The following is a 14,903-nucleotide window of genomic DNA, read 5'->3' on the forward strand; positions in this document are numbered from 1 at the left end:
ATTTAAGGAAAATGGGACATGCCCTAATAATTCTATTAAGCCATAAAAGAATCGACTAAGAGTGCCTTTTATTTTAGTAGGTGTTTGGGCCTTACGTCAATTTATGTGCACGAGGTTAGTGGAACAAAAAGTTCTCACCAATGCCCTTTGATTGTCTTATGTGGTGCAGTATACTTTTTTGATTCCAATGCTATAATTCATTAATTCAGGTCCTACTTCAGACATAAAACACCACAATGCCACCAACTAAGCGGTGGTTCACTGGTATGTTAACTGATTTGTTTCAATATTGACACGAAATCGATTCTTAAAATTCACCCTTACATGGTGTTTGGAAGTGTGGGTACTTTTTAGGACTGATTTTCAAGAAAAAATGCCTATGTTTTTAAGACGCGGTTTTTACAAAAAAATGCTTCTGCCACATAGGCTGTGAGTAATAGTATGCTGTTTGGTAAGGTGATTTTCATCATCGTTTTTCATGTATGCGTTGACAGGTAGACACCATATAGGATACACATCAGTCAACCATTAGGAGAAACGGTTCACCAATTTCATGCATCAGTGGGATCCCGATTTTTGAGGCATGCCCGATTTTTTAATAATCGGATGAACCAAACATTAAGATACATGGGCATTTGTTGAAATTCCTACGTGGATCCAACGTGGCACCGTTTTTTTTGAAAAATGGCCACGGTCTCCTTACTCAAAAAAAAATCGATTCCTACAATCATTGATTTGGATGAAAGGAAAGTTATTTGTAGTACGTGGCACCAAATGCTAAAAAATATAGAAAAAAAACACCTACAATTGTTCCATTCATTGATATATGATCAATGCTGCAAGACAAACAGTTAGTTGGGACTTTGCTCAAATCAATCAACAACCATCTTGATCTCAACTTGATCTGAACTCTAAAATCTAGATGGGGTTCAAATGAAAAAGAAAGACAAAGGGTTGGTAAGAAAGCTATTAGGGTTCAATCGGCTGTCTTGAGCTTAAACCAATAATCTTGACATGGTTTTATAAGGTTGCATTGGAGATCCATACACTAACACTTACCCTGTTGAATTTGTCATTTACCTTCTCATAGACCATATTGCTTGCTTTAAGGGCATGAACAAGAAAATCTCATGAAGAGTATCGCAAATCATTCTTCATTCATCAATCATCACCAGTACTCCTTTATGGAAGGCTAAACACCAAAGCAATAACTTAGAAAGTTAGAAGTGTGTTCATCTTTGAGTACAAAAATCAAAATTCTTTTGAAAAAGAACAGTTCTGTAAGAGCAAGAAAAGTAAAAGAAAATTGGGAAGATAAAATCTGGGCTTTAGAAAGATCTGAATAATTGATTGAAGCCTGGAGTAACGTAGGAAGAGGACTTCAAGTTCTCTTCCCTTGGTGTTGATATTTCACTATATTGACCCCTTTTGCTTGTGACCACCACTCCCCGCCAGCCCTTCTTTATACACAAATGCCACCTTCATTTGTTCGCATACTCCACTTTTACACAAAGCTTGTTGTGCCGTGTAAATAGGTCTCATTGCAAGCTTTGGATCAAGTGAGAAGATAGAAAAGAGAAGTTCATGTAGTGAAGGTGATATCAGTAACTTTAATTATTGTTTTTTTTTTTTTTCTACCTTTTCATTTTATATCAATATATTGTCTTATTCAAGGGGTGTTTGGTGTAATGGTGTTGTGAAAGAGAGATTTTTCTATTTGGAACATTTTGGAAATATTTTGAGTTGATCAATGTAAATTGCTATTTTTACCTAAAATGCCAAATTGATGTTTCCCAGGCACATGCGTTTTTCTAGTTGAAATGGCATTCATGTATGATATAGTAACACATTTCTCACCAATTTATATTGATCAACTCAAATTGCTGAACTGAAAGACTTATTGCTTTTTTTAAGTCAATAAACAATTAAATAATAAAATTTTCAAAGGTATAATCATCTCTCCATCTTCAGCTTCAGCTATTAAGGAGCCCACAACCTCCTTATAATCTTTTTTCACTAAAAGACCAATAACATTTTCGGTTCAGCATCTTCAGCTGTTATCAAATGACCCTTTAGATTGAACTGAACTGATGGTTGGACCATTTGGACCAAGCATCCACAAGTTGGATAAAAATTTCCCTAAAATATGTGTTTTTAGGTGCTATAATTTTAAATAGTTATTTTGTAAGCTTACTTTAATGAAAATTAGTTTTAGAAGAAAATCCAAAATCAGTATTTTAGTTTTTAGTCTTTTACATTTTTTGCATTTTCTTTATTGTTATTTGGCATTTTATTTTTGGTTCAAAGCATCGATGCTCTATATTGCAAAAATTGCATATTCAGAGTTTTCAACGAACAATATACTCAATTTTTTTTTCACTAAGATGTATTAAAAAATAGACTGTCAATAAGAAAGATCAATCTAATTGATTGAGGGCCAGAGGTATTCTATCAAAATAGTCCAATGGGTTGAACCGTTTGACCTGGAAACCAGTCACATGTCCGGTTTCGTTCTCATTTGGCCGGGGTTTTCCTAAAATTCTGTTGAATAAGTCAGTGAACCACTGACTCAGATCTGTGTCATTTTTTATTTTAATTATTTTGTAAAATTTTAAATTATAAAAACATTATGGACCGACCATTTGGACTAAATGGTCAAACCATTCGACTCAGAAACTGATAACGAAAACAATTCTATTTCCTGATCGGATTTTAAAACCTTGCTCAATTTTATATATTAAAAGAAACCTATGGTGGTTCTAAGTATATTTCTCACTTCACAACCAAAAATTAATATGATAATATATAGTAGGTGGAGTGAGTGAAATCTAAATGAGTTAAACCCCAGGACCCCAACTATCTTTTCTACCCGAGAGATGGATACAATCAATCCAAATTACTTTTGGAGGCAGCGTTTGGCTTCTATAGGAGAAAGGTTCTATAAATCAGATATGTAGTTACTAGTTAGCGAGGGTAGTGGGGATGGTGTAGCGTCCACATGAAGCCCACCGACCATATCACAGAAAGCCTGCACTTCCTTTTCTTTGGGAGTGATGCCGAGTGATCATCTGGTAATTGACAAATTCTGCATCAAACAAGAAACCCTGTTAGTTAGGCCATTTGTTGATTTCCCCCACTTCATATTGTCTCTATATCACACTTTGTATTTGCATTGTATATCACTTTCCAAAGTTTGAGAATAATGATTTAAAGAAACCCTAGTTGAGAGCGAAGTCTAAAGACTAAACATTACACAAAGATTTCAGCCTTACATTTGCTCTGGATTGATTGTAATGGAAACATGCATCACCCTTTTGGGCTCTTAACCATCTTGGTATGTGAGAGATTCCTGAGTATCCATTAATGTTTCTTCCCCACTAGTAATCCAGTAGACAAATTAACACCATCTTCTTCTTCTTCTTCTTCTCAACCTCTGAAATTCAGAATCTTGCTAATGAAGAAAATGACACAGGAACAACTGTACTGTCTCATATTAGTTGAGAGTTTCAAGGCTGCAAATCCTTCTATTTTCTTTTCATCATGTGTGTGACCCACCAACGTCCAACAATAGATGGGCCCTGAATTTAAAAAGCTTGCTTAAATTGCTCGAATATGTTTCTGTTACACACTTCCCATGAGCCGTAATATACAGATCAAGTCTTAGAAAACAAGAAAAGTCACCCAATTGCATTGCCATCAACAATTTGAAGTTCCAACGTCTACAATTCTTGGAATCGTGTTTGGGAAAAAAGAACCGAAAAAAGGGGGAAAATACGGAATGGGGAATGGCCCACTGGGATATCTTTTTTCCAAGCAAGGCATTTGATGGGCCCATGGAAGATCAAAACCATGGGCCAGTCAATGGCCCTACCCTACAGTATTTTAACAGTTGTTGTCGGCTATAGCCTATAGAAACCTTCTTGTGTGGTTGGCTTTCCATGCAAAGCGATGCCCAAGTTGTTAGACAAGTTGAGTCCGTACAGTTTCAGGTGACAGGAAAATTTTGGCTAGGCCAACTTCCGGTAGGCCCCTCGTGCAGCTTTCTGTGTAAATTGATGCCCAAGCGGCCAAGCTGTTAGACCCGGCTGCCGCTACCGCTAAGGCCGTACTAGTTCAGGTGACAGCGACATCATCAACTAACATAATTAGCCATATTTACTATTTAATACTCATTTTACCCAAGAATTTGCATATATTTTTTAAATAATATTAATTAATTAATGTGTAAATATTACAAAATAAATAAATTTCATTTAGTTTTTAAAAATTATTTTTTCAAGAATTATATCAAACCAAAGAGTGTCAACTAACGAAAATTTGTAAGCTCGAACCCTAAAAGAAAGATTTGTCCTCTAAGAAATTTGGCTAATACAATATGGCTGGGATGGCCTCAACTGAAAACTTTGTCTTGCAACCGGGGGCGGATTAACTGGAGGCAAAAACATGCACATCCGGCTGAATTACCTGTCATGGTTGAACACGCTATTGTTCAGTATAGCTGGGCCGCATATGATCCCACAATGAGCACTAATGTATTTAACCGTGGTTCATAGTTCAGCCGGGTGTTTATAGTTTTGTCTCCTACTCATCCAGACTGCTTGCAATCAACAAAAGGACTTTACCAGTGAGCCAGTTGGCATATTTCATAAAGAAAAAGACTGTGGGATTCACTTTAGCAAGTGGGCACTTGTAGTTATATCCTGATCTTGACATTCACATTTATTGGCTGCCCTAATCCTTTGTTGGACTTGGAACTGGCTGGACCGGTATTGTTTTCTCTTGGCATCAATTTCAAAATTTCGATATCTAATCTTTTATAAGTCAATACGTCTATTTTAAGGGGTTTAAGGAAAATCTTTTCTTTTTTAATAATTAAATAGCATAAAATGGACCCTTCTTTGAAATTTCGAAAAAGTATTGAAAATAAAAAAGTGCACTATTCAAAGTGTTGCAAAGGTAGTAGCAAATTTAGCAATTAAGGTAAAGAGTGAATTTTAGAATTGAAGTAAATTGTTGGTAGGGAATGGAATTAGAAATTTTTTATGAGGGAGTCAAAATGTAAAGTTGATTGAAAGAAAGAGAGGGTAATAAACATAAATGGGTTCATAGGGGACCAACTATTAGATAAAGAGTATGAGGAGAATTTTATAAGAAAGACTGTATTAAAAATAGAGATTTCCGGACGGGCCATGGCTCTGCTGATCCCCTGGCTTCGCCCCTGTCTTCGAGGTCTACCACATGTCAAGATCTTATTGGGCCGAAGTATTTGACGGTATCATAAATTCACAAGTACTGATACATCCCCTTTGATTGGGGTGTATCGATATTTTATATTTTATTTGACATCTGATTTTGGGAGACATGAAAATCAATGGGGAAAAAATGGCATGGGAAAGAAAATAAAAATAAGATGAAGATTGGAAAAAAAAAATTAATGTACATATGAAACAAGCCCTAAATAATTTCTTAGCAGATGGTTTATTTGTATTATGTGGGGGCATCTCATAAAATATTTATAAGACCGGTTCGTTTTTTTTGGATTTTGAGAAAGAAAGTTGCTCAATAGAATTACTCATGTTTTTTCTTTTAGATTTATGTGAGATTCATAAAATATTTTTACCAAGGTAATCCCCTAAGTGGGTAAATTGCTCTCCTATAAACAGATAGGGGTGGGCATGAGCTGAGCTTTTTATGAAATATTCGAATTTGACTCATAAATAGGTCAATTCTTTTCGATCTAAAGCGAACTTTAAGCTGAACTCGAGCCCGATATATAAGGTCGTGTATTAAGCTTGACTCTTGAAACTTAATACACACACACACAAATATATAGCTTGACTCAAGCTTGAGCCTCATGCTTTATTGGTTAGCTGAGCTTGAATATCTAGATGTTTGACTCAAATCCACCCTTATCTTGGGGAGAGTTGCCAACAATTAGATAGAATAATATTGGCCCTTTCATTAATAATTTTTTTATAATTTAAAATAGCCATTATTTTATTTACCTACAAAATAAAAGAATAAGAATAAATATATTTACTCCCAGATAAATATTTTCCAATAAACATTTGAACAGATCATTACATGTACCTAGACAAATAACTTCCCAAAAATTAAATGGGACTAAAAAGGTTTTGAAACTACAAACATATGCTAATTATCTCTTTATTTTTTTTATGCCCATATTGAGGATTATCAATGCCCCGAATGGGTACTACTCGGTGAATGGTAGATGATGGTAGATGACACTATCAATCATACTCAGTAATTAGAGTAGAGCTAATCCTAATTGGGTGTGCTCCAGGGTTCCTATCCTGAGGCAATAGATTATTTTCATTGTTTATTTATTTCTTTTTTTATAAGTGGATGGGTTGGTTGGGATAAAGATAACCCATCCGACTTATCAAAATAATGAACAAAAAATTCGAGAAGACGAAGGTTCTTTTCCATGATAAGGGAGAAATTTCTCTTCGCAATTATTCAGAGGAGGTACGTAATAGACTAATAGCTAACCTTTGGTGGAGACGGGAGAAATTAATGGAGAAAAGAAGAGGCAGTAAAGAAGTCGTAACTCGTAACTCGTAGGGTCCAACAATTTACCGTTTGGTTCCATGATGGATTTTAGCCGCGTTTTCTATCTATTGGATGGAATTTGGAATGATTTGGGTGGACCAATCATTTTCGTTAAATGGAATTCTTGCCATCTATATCCACTTTGCCCCAAGATTCAAAGGAGAAACACGCATGAAAGAAACTATACATTAATTTTGACCAAATCCACATTTGTAAGAACCTGGCATTCTGCAATTCGTTTTGCTCTATGATCTTATCATCCGGTTCAGTCCAGTCTGATCAAACTTAAGTCTAATTTAATTTTACTGATTATAGGATTGATTTAGGGAGGATTTTGTAATTTCTCAATTATATTTACTTTTTTTTAGATTTTTTTTATTTATATTTTTTACAAAACCTATATGAAACTGGATTTTCAGAATCCAAACTTTTCTTGCATGTGAAAATTAAAAAACCCTTTCGAATCCTACTTTTTCGGAATTTGAGGGGTGGGTGGATTGGATTTAGAATCCACATTTAATTTCCTATTATTACTATTATATATAAACAATAAATAAGCAAAATAGCATATGTAAGTATTAAAAATTTCAATTATTTAATTAAAATATATAAAAAAAAATCTATGATATGGAAAAGATATGGTATGGAAAGAATACATGAAATATCAATTATTTTTTACATAAAATTTAGAATATTATTTGATTCAATGCCTAATACATAAGTTCATATATGGGTTGGAAAAAATCGAGTTTAGCCTGCTACATAAGTTATCCCCACCCTAAGATCTATTTTTCAAATAAAAAAACCGCTCCATTCGGTCGGATAGATAGACCCGATAGGACTGGCTAACCACCGGGCCTGACCGGGTCGTATATTTGTCAAATGGGTTGAAAATGAAAAGTTGGACCGAACGCCACCAAAGTGATCAGAAACGTCTTCGTTGGACTTGACCCGTAAGGGGTGGGCCCCACGTATCACGCATTCTAATTTGACAACTAAAAAAAGGTGCCAACCAGCGTGGCAATGCCTATGTTTTCTCTCTTTTGTGGGCCCCGCATAAATTACCTCCTTCTCTGAGTATCCAACATTCTGAGACGAACGCTGATTGGTCCACTGACGATGTTGTGGAACAGTTCTCCACCGCATGATCTGACGACGTAAATAAACAAATAAAACCATTTTTTTATTGGATAAATTCTGTCATCCCAAACTACAACTAGCCACGTCATATTCAAAAACTGCCAGTAAGTTCGAGGGAAAGTGCCGCTGATTTCTGCAATGGAATTTGACCGTCAGATCCTTTAGGGAACCCAGGTGTTGGGTGGATTGATCTGACTTGTGAATGCAATCTACTTGTACAGTACTCTTTCTCGTGCTCGAAAAAAATTCTTTATTTTTTTAATAGAAATATTCTGAAAAAAAGGACATTTTTTATTTCTTAGGAAAAATAAAATAAAATAAACATGGTTTTCATGTTTTGTTCTGGGCAAGAAAATCTCCACGATATTGCCTCGGTCACGTCATTGATGATGTATTATCATATGTTGGGCCAACTTAAAATGGATCTCTGTGGGGCCCACTTAGTTGCTCGTGGTGCTAGCATTCTCCACGTTTCAGAGTTATTTTTAGACTTACCGCACACCGTGCGCGTCGCACGTACGAACCAGGAACCTCACATTGTTGCACCCTCCAACGTGAACAGAGAGAGAGAGAGAGTATAAGAAGAGGAAAAGATGGATTTTCGTTTTCAAAGGTACGATCTGTGCAAAAAGTGGAAAGAAAAAAATAAAAATAACAGATTAATGCAGTGGAAAATAATAGATTTTTTTTGCGATCCCTGTTTTTTCTTTTTATAAGAAGGTGGAAAATAAGAGATCAAATCTGCTTCTCCACCTGGCACCTCAAGGCGCTTCACACGCATATCCTACAATCCATTGGGAATATCTCCCGTATTTATTAATTATTATTCACTGGAGATGTTGTCAATGCACGGTGGATGTGTATGTGAGACGCCCATTTGTGAGGAGCATAATATCCCGTCTCGGAAAAGAATAGAATAATGGCGCAGTGGTTGAGAGATTCGGCGACCGCAGGATTGCAGAAAGGGTGGTTTTGTGAAAGGAACGGCAAAACCAGAGGTTTGGGTGTGGGAACAGCTTGGCCCTTTTTGTATTTCAGCTCTTATCAGCCAATGGCTTAGCTAAGAATTTCAGTTCCATCTGGGTTGAACTACAACTACTATATAAGGCTGTCTAGTTTTCATCTTTCTTCCATTCCAGTTCGTTCATTCCGTTCTCTCTATTCGTTCGTTTTGCTATTTCAAGCCTCCGTTTCTTTTCCCCTCTCTGTTTCTCTTCTTGTTTTTTCAAGGTAATCCAGTGCTTTCTGTTTCTTTGGTTATAGCTAGAATCATGCATTTCTCTCTCTCTCTCTCTCTGGGTGACAATGGGGGAAGAGACAGGTCGAAGCTGAAGCTCAGCCTGGGCCTGAGGTTTATGGGGGTTTAGCCGTTCTTCTCCTACTTTTGGAGGGTTGGGCGACAATACCACCCAGGAGAGAAAATGTTGAAAGCAGGAGCTAAAAGGGAATCCTGACTTAAACTGTTTTTCAGCAACTCTGATATTTAAGCTTCTGCATCAGATCCATCTAAACCATCTCTTTGGATCAGTTTTACTGTCCGAGATGGGACCCATCTTTGCTCATCCTGGTTATAATTTTCTTCCTCTTTATCAGTTCGAAGTGAAATCAATTACACTTTTCATTGAAGGTCTTCCATTTCTTTATCAGTTTTCTGGTTTTTTTTTTCATTAAATCCAAGTCATTTACTGTGATCATTTATGGTACCCCGGCGTCTGAAGAGTTCACATCTTCATTCGTGAAATGTGGTCACTTCCGGTTCTTCTTCATTTCTATTGTATGGCATTCTGCTAGACAAAAATGATTGCATTTAAGAACTCCTTTATCTCCAATTCTTCTAGTTGAAAAGTCCACATTGTGAAAGAAACCAATGAAATTCCAACTAGAGTATATTTGAGTATATTCGTATTTCCATTCAAAAGTTACATTAATCTCTATTGTAACATTAATAACGCAAGAAAAGCGAAAGAACAAAGCAAAAAAAATTCCCTCTGTAACTTTTCCCACAATATTTTTCCTTTTTCGTTGTCACAGTTATGTGGATTTATTTAGTTTTCAAATTTTGTGGAAAATTTGTCCTTTTCTGGTAAATAAACTCATCCGTTATATGTCTTTTTTTGGGGCCTTTCCTGTATATCTGAAGCGTTATTTTTATTCTCTGTTCCCCCTAAATTTTTCCGAGTTACGTGGTGGGAAGAGCTTAGAAATTTGGGGAGCTTCCATCTAGATGTTTTATTTAAGCACGGTTTCATTTTTCTGGTCAATGCTTTCATTTATATAAAGAGCAGCTCTCTTATTGGACTGCCTGTTTATTGTTTCTTTATCTCTGTTACAGTTAATCCATGGCGGAACGTGCACTGGCTCGTGTTCATAGCCTTCGGGAGCGTTTGGGCGAAACCCTGTCTTCTCATCGCAACGAATTGTTGCTCCTCTTGTCAAGGTTCGGCTTCTGTCTCATGCCTTCTGTTCCTTCTTTGCTTCTGTTTCAATGATCATACTTGATTTATTGCAGTGAAGTTCATAATCTTGAACTCTGCTTATTAGTTCTTTTCTGTGATTTGGGTCTATAGGATCGAAAACCACGGCAAAGGAATTTTGCAGCCTCATCATCTGTTGGAGGAGTTGGGAGCGATTTCCAAAGGGGACAGAGAAAAACTACTTGATGGTGTGTTTGGAGATGTCATAAGATCCACACAGGCGAGTTTTCCCGCAACTCTTTAGACCTACTCATTTGATTCTGTTTTCTGTTTCTGACTATATTTTATTGCCTTTTCAGGAAATAATAGTTTTACCTCCATGGGTTGCTCTGGCTGTGCGCCCAAGGCCTGGTGTCTGGGATTACATCCGTGTGAACGTCAATGCTCTTGCTGTGGAGGAGTTGACTGTGGCTGAATATTTGCAGTTCAAGGAAGATCTTGTCAATGGAAGGTAATTCTGAGTCTGGAAAATTTGGCTGATCAGCCCTGTTCTGCTTGTTTCTTCTCAATTTTGTTTAATGTTTGCAACTGTCCTGCTTTTTCAATGCAGCCCCAAGGACAATTTTGTGCTCGAGTTGGATTTGGAGCCCTTCAATGCTTCCTTTCCCAAGCCCACTCTTTCCAAATCCATCGGAAATGGTGTGGAGTTCCTCAACCGGCACCTTTCTGCTAAGCTGTTTCATGACAAAGATAGCTTGCACCCACTTCTTGATTTCCTCCGAGTCCACCATTACAGGGGGAAGGTAATAGCCCAGATCATCTCTCCCATTGACCAACAAGTTTTCAGAATTCAAATTAGAGAAATCTTTTAGCATCTCTTTGGTTACTAATGTTTAATGGTTTTCTGCAGAGATCCCTATGGTCATCTCTCCCATTGACCAACAAGTTTTCAGAATTCAAATTAGAGAAATCTTTTAGCGTCTCTTTGGTTACTAATGTTTAATGGTTTTCTGCAGACAATGATGCTGAACGACAGAATCCAGAACCTCAATACTCTCCAGTCTGTTTTGAGGAAGGCAGAAGAATATCTCTCCACAGTTCCTCCAGATACGCCATATTCAGAGTTTGATCACAGGTTCCAGGAGCTTGGTCTGGAGAAGGGGTGGGGTGACACTGCTGAGCGTGTATTGGAGATGATAAATCTTCTGTTGGACCTTCTTGAGGCACCTGATCCATGTACCCTTGAGAAATTTCTTGGGAAAATCCCTATGGTCTTCAATGTTGTAATCCTTTCACCCCATGGTTACTTTGCCCAGAACAACGTTCTGGGATACCCCGACACTGGAGGCCAGGTATGTTCATATAAGAGAAACATGGTTCTGCCCCTTGTTACTTGCAGTTGCAGGTCTCAGTTAATAATCCTGCTTACTGAAATTCCTCTGCAGGTTGTGTATATTTTGGATCAAGTTCGTGCCTTGGAGAATGAGATGCTTCAACGCATAAAGCAGCAAGGACTTGATATAGTCCCTCGAATTCTCATTGTAAGATATCTTATTCCTGGTTTTATTTAGTCTGGTTTGATCCATGTTACTCTAGACGGGTGGAACTCTGCGTTTGTTTTGATATTCTTGATCTTTCTGTTAAACCCAGGTGACACGACTGCTGCCTGATGCAGTAGGAACTACTTGTGGCCAACGCCTTGAGAAAGTCTTTGGAACAGAGCACTGTAGTATTCTCCGAGTTCCCTTTAGGACTGAGAAAGGAACTGTCCGTAAATGGATCTCACGTTTTGAAGTGTGGCCATACTTGGAGACATATACCGAGGTAAAAACATTTGATTCAGACTGATAAACTCTGTTGAATATGGAATCATAGTCTGTGCTTCATCTCTCCTTGAAACTCTTAATTGATAATCTTCTCTGCTTTGGTTTTCTTGTTATTAGGACGTTGCAAATGAAATTGCTGGCGAGTTACAGGCCAAGCCAGATTTGATCATTGGAAACTACAGTGATGGAAACCTCGTTGCATCTTTGCTAGCACACAAGTTAGGAGTAACACAGGTTCGTTCAGTGCAACTTTCTATCAGAACTGCTTTCTGGGTCTTGTTGGTTTCTGTCAGAACTTCCTGTTACTGCATCCCCAGATGCTAATTTTTTGTTATGTTTCTTGTTTGCTTCTTTTACAGTGCACCATTGCCCATGCGCTTGAGAAAACAAAGTATCCCGACTCAGATATATATTGGAAAAATTTGGATGACAAATACCACTTCTCCTGCCAGTTCACAGCTGATCTATTCGCAATGAACCATACAGATTTTATTATCACCAGCACATTCCAGGAGATTGCCGGAAGGTATTGTCTCCACTTCTTCCCTTCCATTCTGTATTTAATCATTTTTTTTTTTTTTTTTATTTGGGAGCTTAATTTTGTTTTTTTCCCATGTTTCAGCAAGGACACTGTTGGGCAGTATGAGAGTCACACTGCTTTTACCCTTCCTGGGCTTTACCGGGTTGTTCATGGTATTGATGTCTTTGATCCTAAATTCAATATAGTCTCACCTGGAGCTGATATGAGCATCTACTTCCCCTACACTGAAGAGGAAAATCGATTGACATCTCTTCACCCAGAAATTGAGGAGCTGCTTTACAGTAAAGTTGAAAATGAAGAACACCTGTGAGCTTTCTTTCTTTTATTCCCTCTTCCCATTTTTCTTAAATTAATTTGGATGATAATGCTGATGTTGATTACTGTGTTGGGGTTATGCAGATGTGTACTGAACGACCGAAGCAAGCCGATCATCTTCTCAATGGCAAGGTTGGACCGCGTGAAGAACATGACAGGATTGGTTGAATGGTATGGTAAGAATACTCGACTTAGGGAGTTGGTTAACCTTGTTGTGGTGGCTGGTGACCGGAGGAAGGAATCAAAGGACAATGAGGAGAAAGAAGAAATGAAGAAGATGTATGAGCTTATTGAGAAATACAAATTGAATGGCCAATTCCGATGGATATCTTCCCAGATGAACCGTGTGCGAAATGGGGAACTCTACCGCTACATTGCAGACACAAAGGGTGCTTTCGTACAGCCTGCATTCTATGAGGCTTTTGGGTTGACAGTTGTTGAAGCCATGACCTGTGGCTTACCCACATTTGCAACCTGTCATGGTGGTCCAGCTGAAATCATAGTTCATCGGAAGTCTGGTTTCCACATTGATCCCTACCAAGGCGATCGCGCAGCAGAACTGCTTGTACACTTCTTTGAGAAGTGTAAGGAAGATCCAAGCCATTGGGAGAAGATCTCTCAAGGCGGCCTGAAGCGTATCCATGAAAAGTAAGTAATAGTTCACCTCCTTTAGTTGATCCTCTACACTAATTGTTTAAAAGAAGTCTGATATATTTGTTCTCTTTCCCTCACAGGTATACATGGCAGATCTATTCTGAGAGGTTGATGACTTTGGCCGGAGTATATGGCTTTTGGAAGCATGTCTCCAAGCTTGAGCGCCGTGAGACCCGGAGATATCTTGAGATGTTTTATGCTCTCAAGTATCGTAAGCTGGTAAATTCCTCTGCCCATCCAAACATTTGAAATTGCAATTTTAGATAAAATGTTGTAGGAGATTGCATTTCAGATGATTGTTAGTCTCAGCCTCTCAGGAGCTTTTTTGATAATTAACAGCTAAAGTAGCTTTAGTGAAGTGAAGAAGTTATTGCTTTTTGTCTTTGGAGAGCAGGCCATTAAGTGGGTTGTGAGCTCCTTAAGGATTGATTACTTTATACCTAGAAACTATTTTACCCACCAAAAGATAATGCAACAAGTTATTCATTTCAGTCAATTCAGTCATTTTAAGGCCCCCTTTCTTTCAAAATTCTCATTTTGTTACTCTGGTTCATGTCCTTCAGCAGTATTTTGTCTGATTTTTTTTTTTTTGTGTAATATGTTGTTTTTCTCTTAACTGATTCTTCTCTATTCTTTGCAAAATTTGTAAAATTCAGGCACAGATGGTCCCCCTGGCCGTTGATGAGTAGACCACAAGACTGGAATCAGGTGGGAAGCAAGCGGTTGTGTGAGATTGCAGGGGAAAAAGTTTAAAGTATTTTTCAATTTTCTTTTTTTGCTTTTTTTTTTTCTGCCAAATGAAATTTGTATTTCATAACAAATTGTAGTAGTGCATTTATCTCCTTTTTCTTTCTTTCTTTTTCTTTTTTTAATTCTCATTTTCTTCCCTGCTGAGTGAACAAGTGTAGAATGTTGGTGTAATAAAATCTCTATTTCCAAATTCCAATTTTAACTGTCTTCATCTTCTTCCTCCGTTTTGAGAATGAATGATTGGTCCATTACAGTCCAGCCTATTTCATTTGTAAAAGTTAAGTGGTTATGTGGATCAATGCGCCAAACTACCTTAATAGAATTGCAGAAAGTGTGATGATAGTTATTTCTGTCCTTTGGCAGTTCCCTCGTTAAGTTCTATGGTGATGCATCGCATTCTTGGTACTAATGTAAGGCTGCAAATGGTATCTGATTGGTCGAATTCAAACTTGATCCTGTTAAGGGTGAGCCAAATTTGATTCGTTTATAATTGGGGCAAATATTGATCTACCCATATCTGATCTGATATAATCTGATTTAGTGCCATTTAATTACTTAAAATTTATATTATATCTATTAGTAAAATTGATTTAACGTTAGATTGTCACAGGTTCTGGTTATGTACAAGTATTTTTTTCAATATATTTTGTTAATATCAATGCTGATTTTTAGTTCATTTTATTAGTTAAC

The 14,903-nt window shown here is 37.3% G+C and overlaps 1 protein-coding gene across 10 annotated transcripts; it reads left to right on the forward strand.

Moving 5' to 3' along the window:
* Positions 1 to 8,637: 8,637 nt before the first annotated feature.
* On the forward strand, positions 8,638 to 14,409 carry LOC148845415 (sucrose synthase-like). 10 transcript variants are annotated; one of them, XM_088953938.1, is made up of 14 exons: positions 8,638 to 8,711; positions 10,046 to 10,150; positions 10,281 to 10,407; positions 10,487 to 10,638; positions 10,738 to 10,930; positions 11,144 to 11,479; positions 11,573 to 11,668; positions 11,778 to 11,951; positions 12,071 to 12,187; positions 12,313 to 12,479; positions 12,576 to 12,800; positions 12,894 to 13,457; positions 13,544 to 13,682; positions 14,120 to 14,409. In XM_088953938.1, the coding sequence occupies exons 2-14, from the start codon at positions 10,053 to 10,055 to the stop codon at positions 14,150 to 14,152; spliced, it is 2,421 nt and encodes an 806-aa protein (XP_088810064.1). In that variant the 5' UTR covers positions 8,638 to 8,711; positions 10,046 to 10,052; the 3' UTR covers positions 14,153 to 14,409. The 10 variants fall into 10 exon arrangements, with proteins under 10 accessions (XP_088810064.1, XP_088810059.1, XP_088810069.1 ...); XM_088953933.1 differs by having other exon boundaries at positions 8,656 to 8,943; XM_088953943.1 differs by lacking the exon at positions 8,638 to 8,711 and adding an exon at positions 9,326 to 9,487.
* Positions 14,410 to 14,903: the final 494 nt, after the last annotated feature.

The sequence above is a fragment of the Nelumbo lutea genome, chromosome 7 (genome assembly GCF_056320005.1).
Source record: "Nelumbo lutea isolate HS-2025 chromosome 7, American lotus-T2T, whole genome shotgun sequence".
Classification (NCBI taxonomy): Eukaryota; Viridiplantae; Streptophyta; class Magnoliopsida; order Proteales; family Nelumbonaceae; genus Nelumbo; species Nelumbo lutea.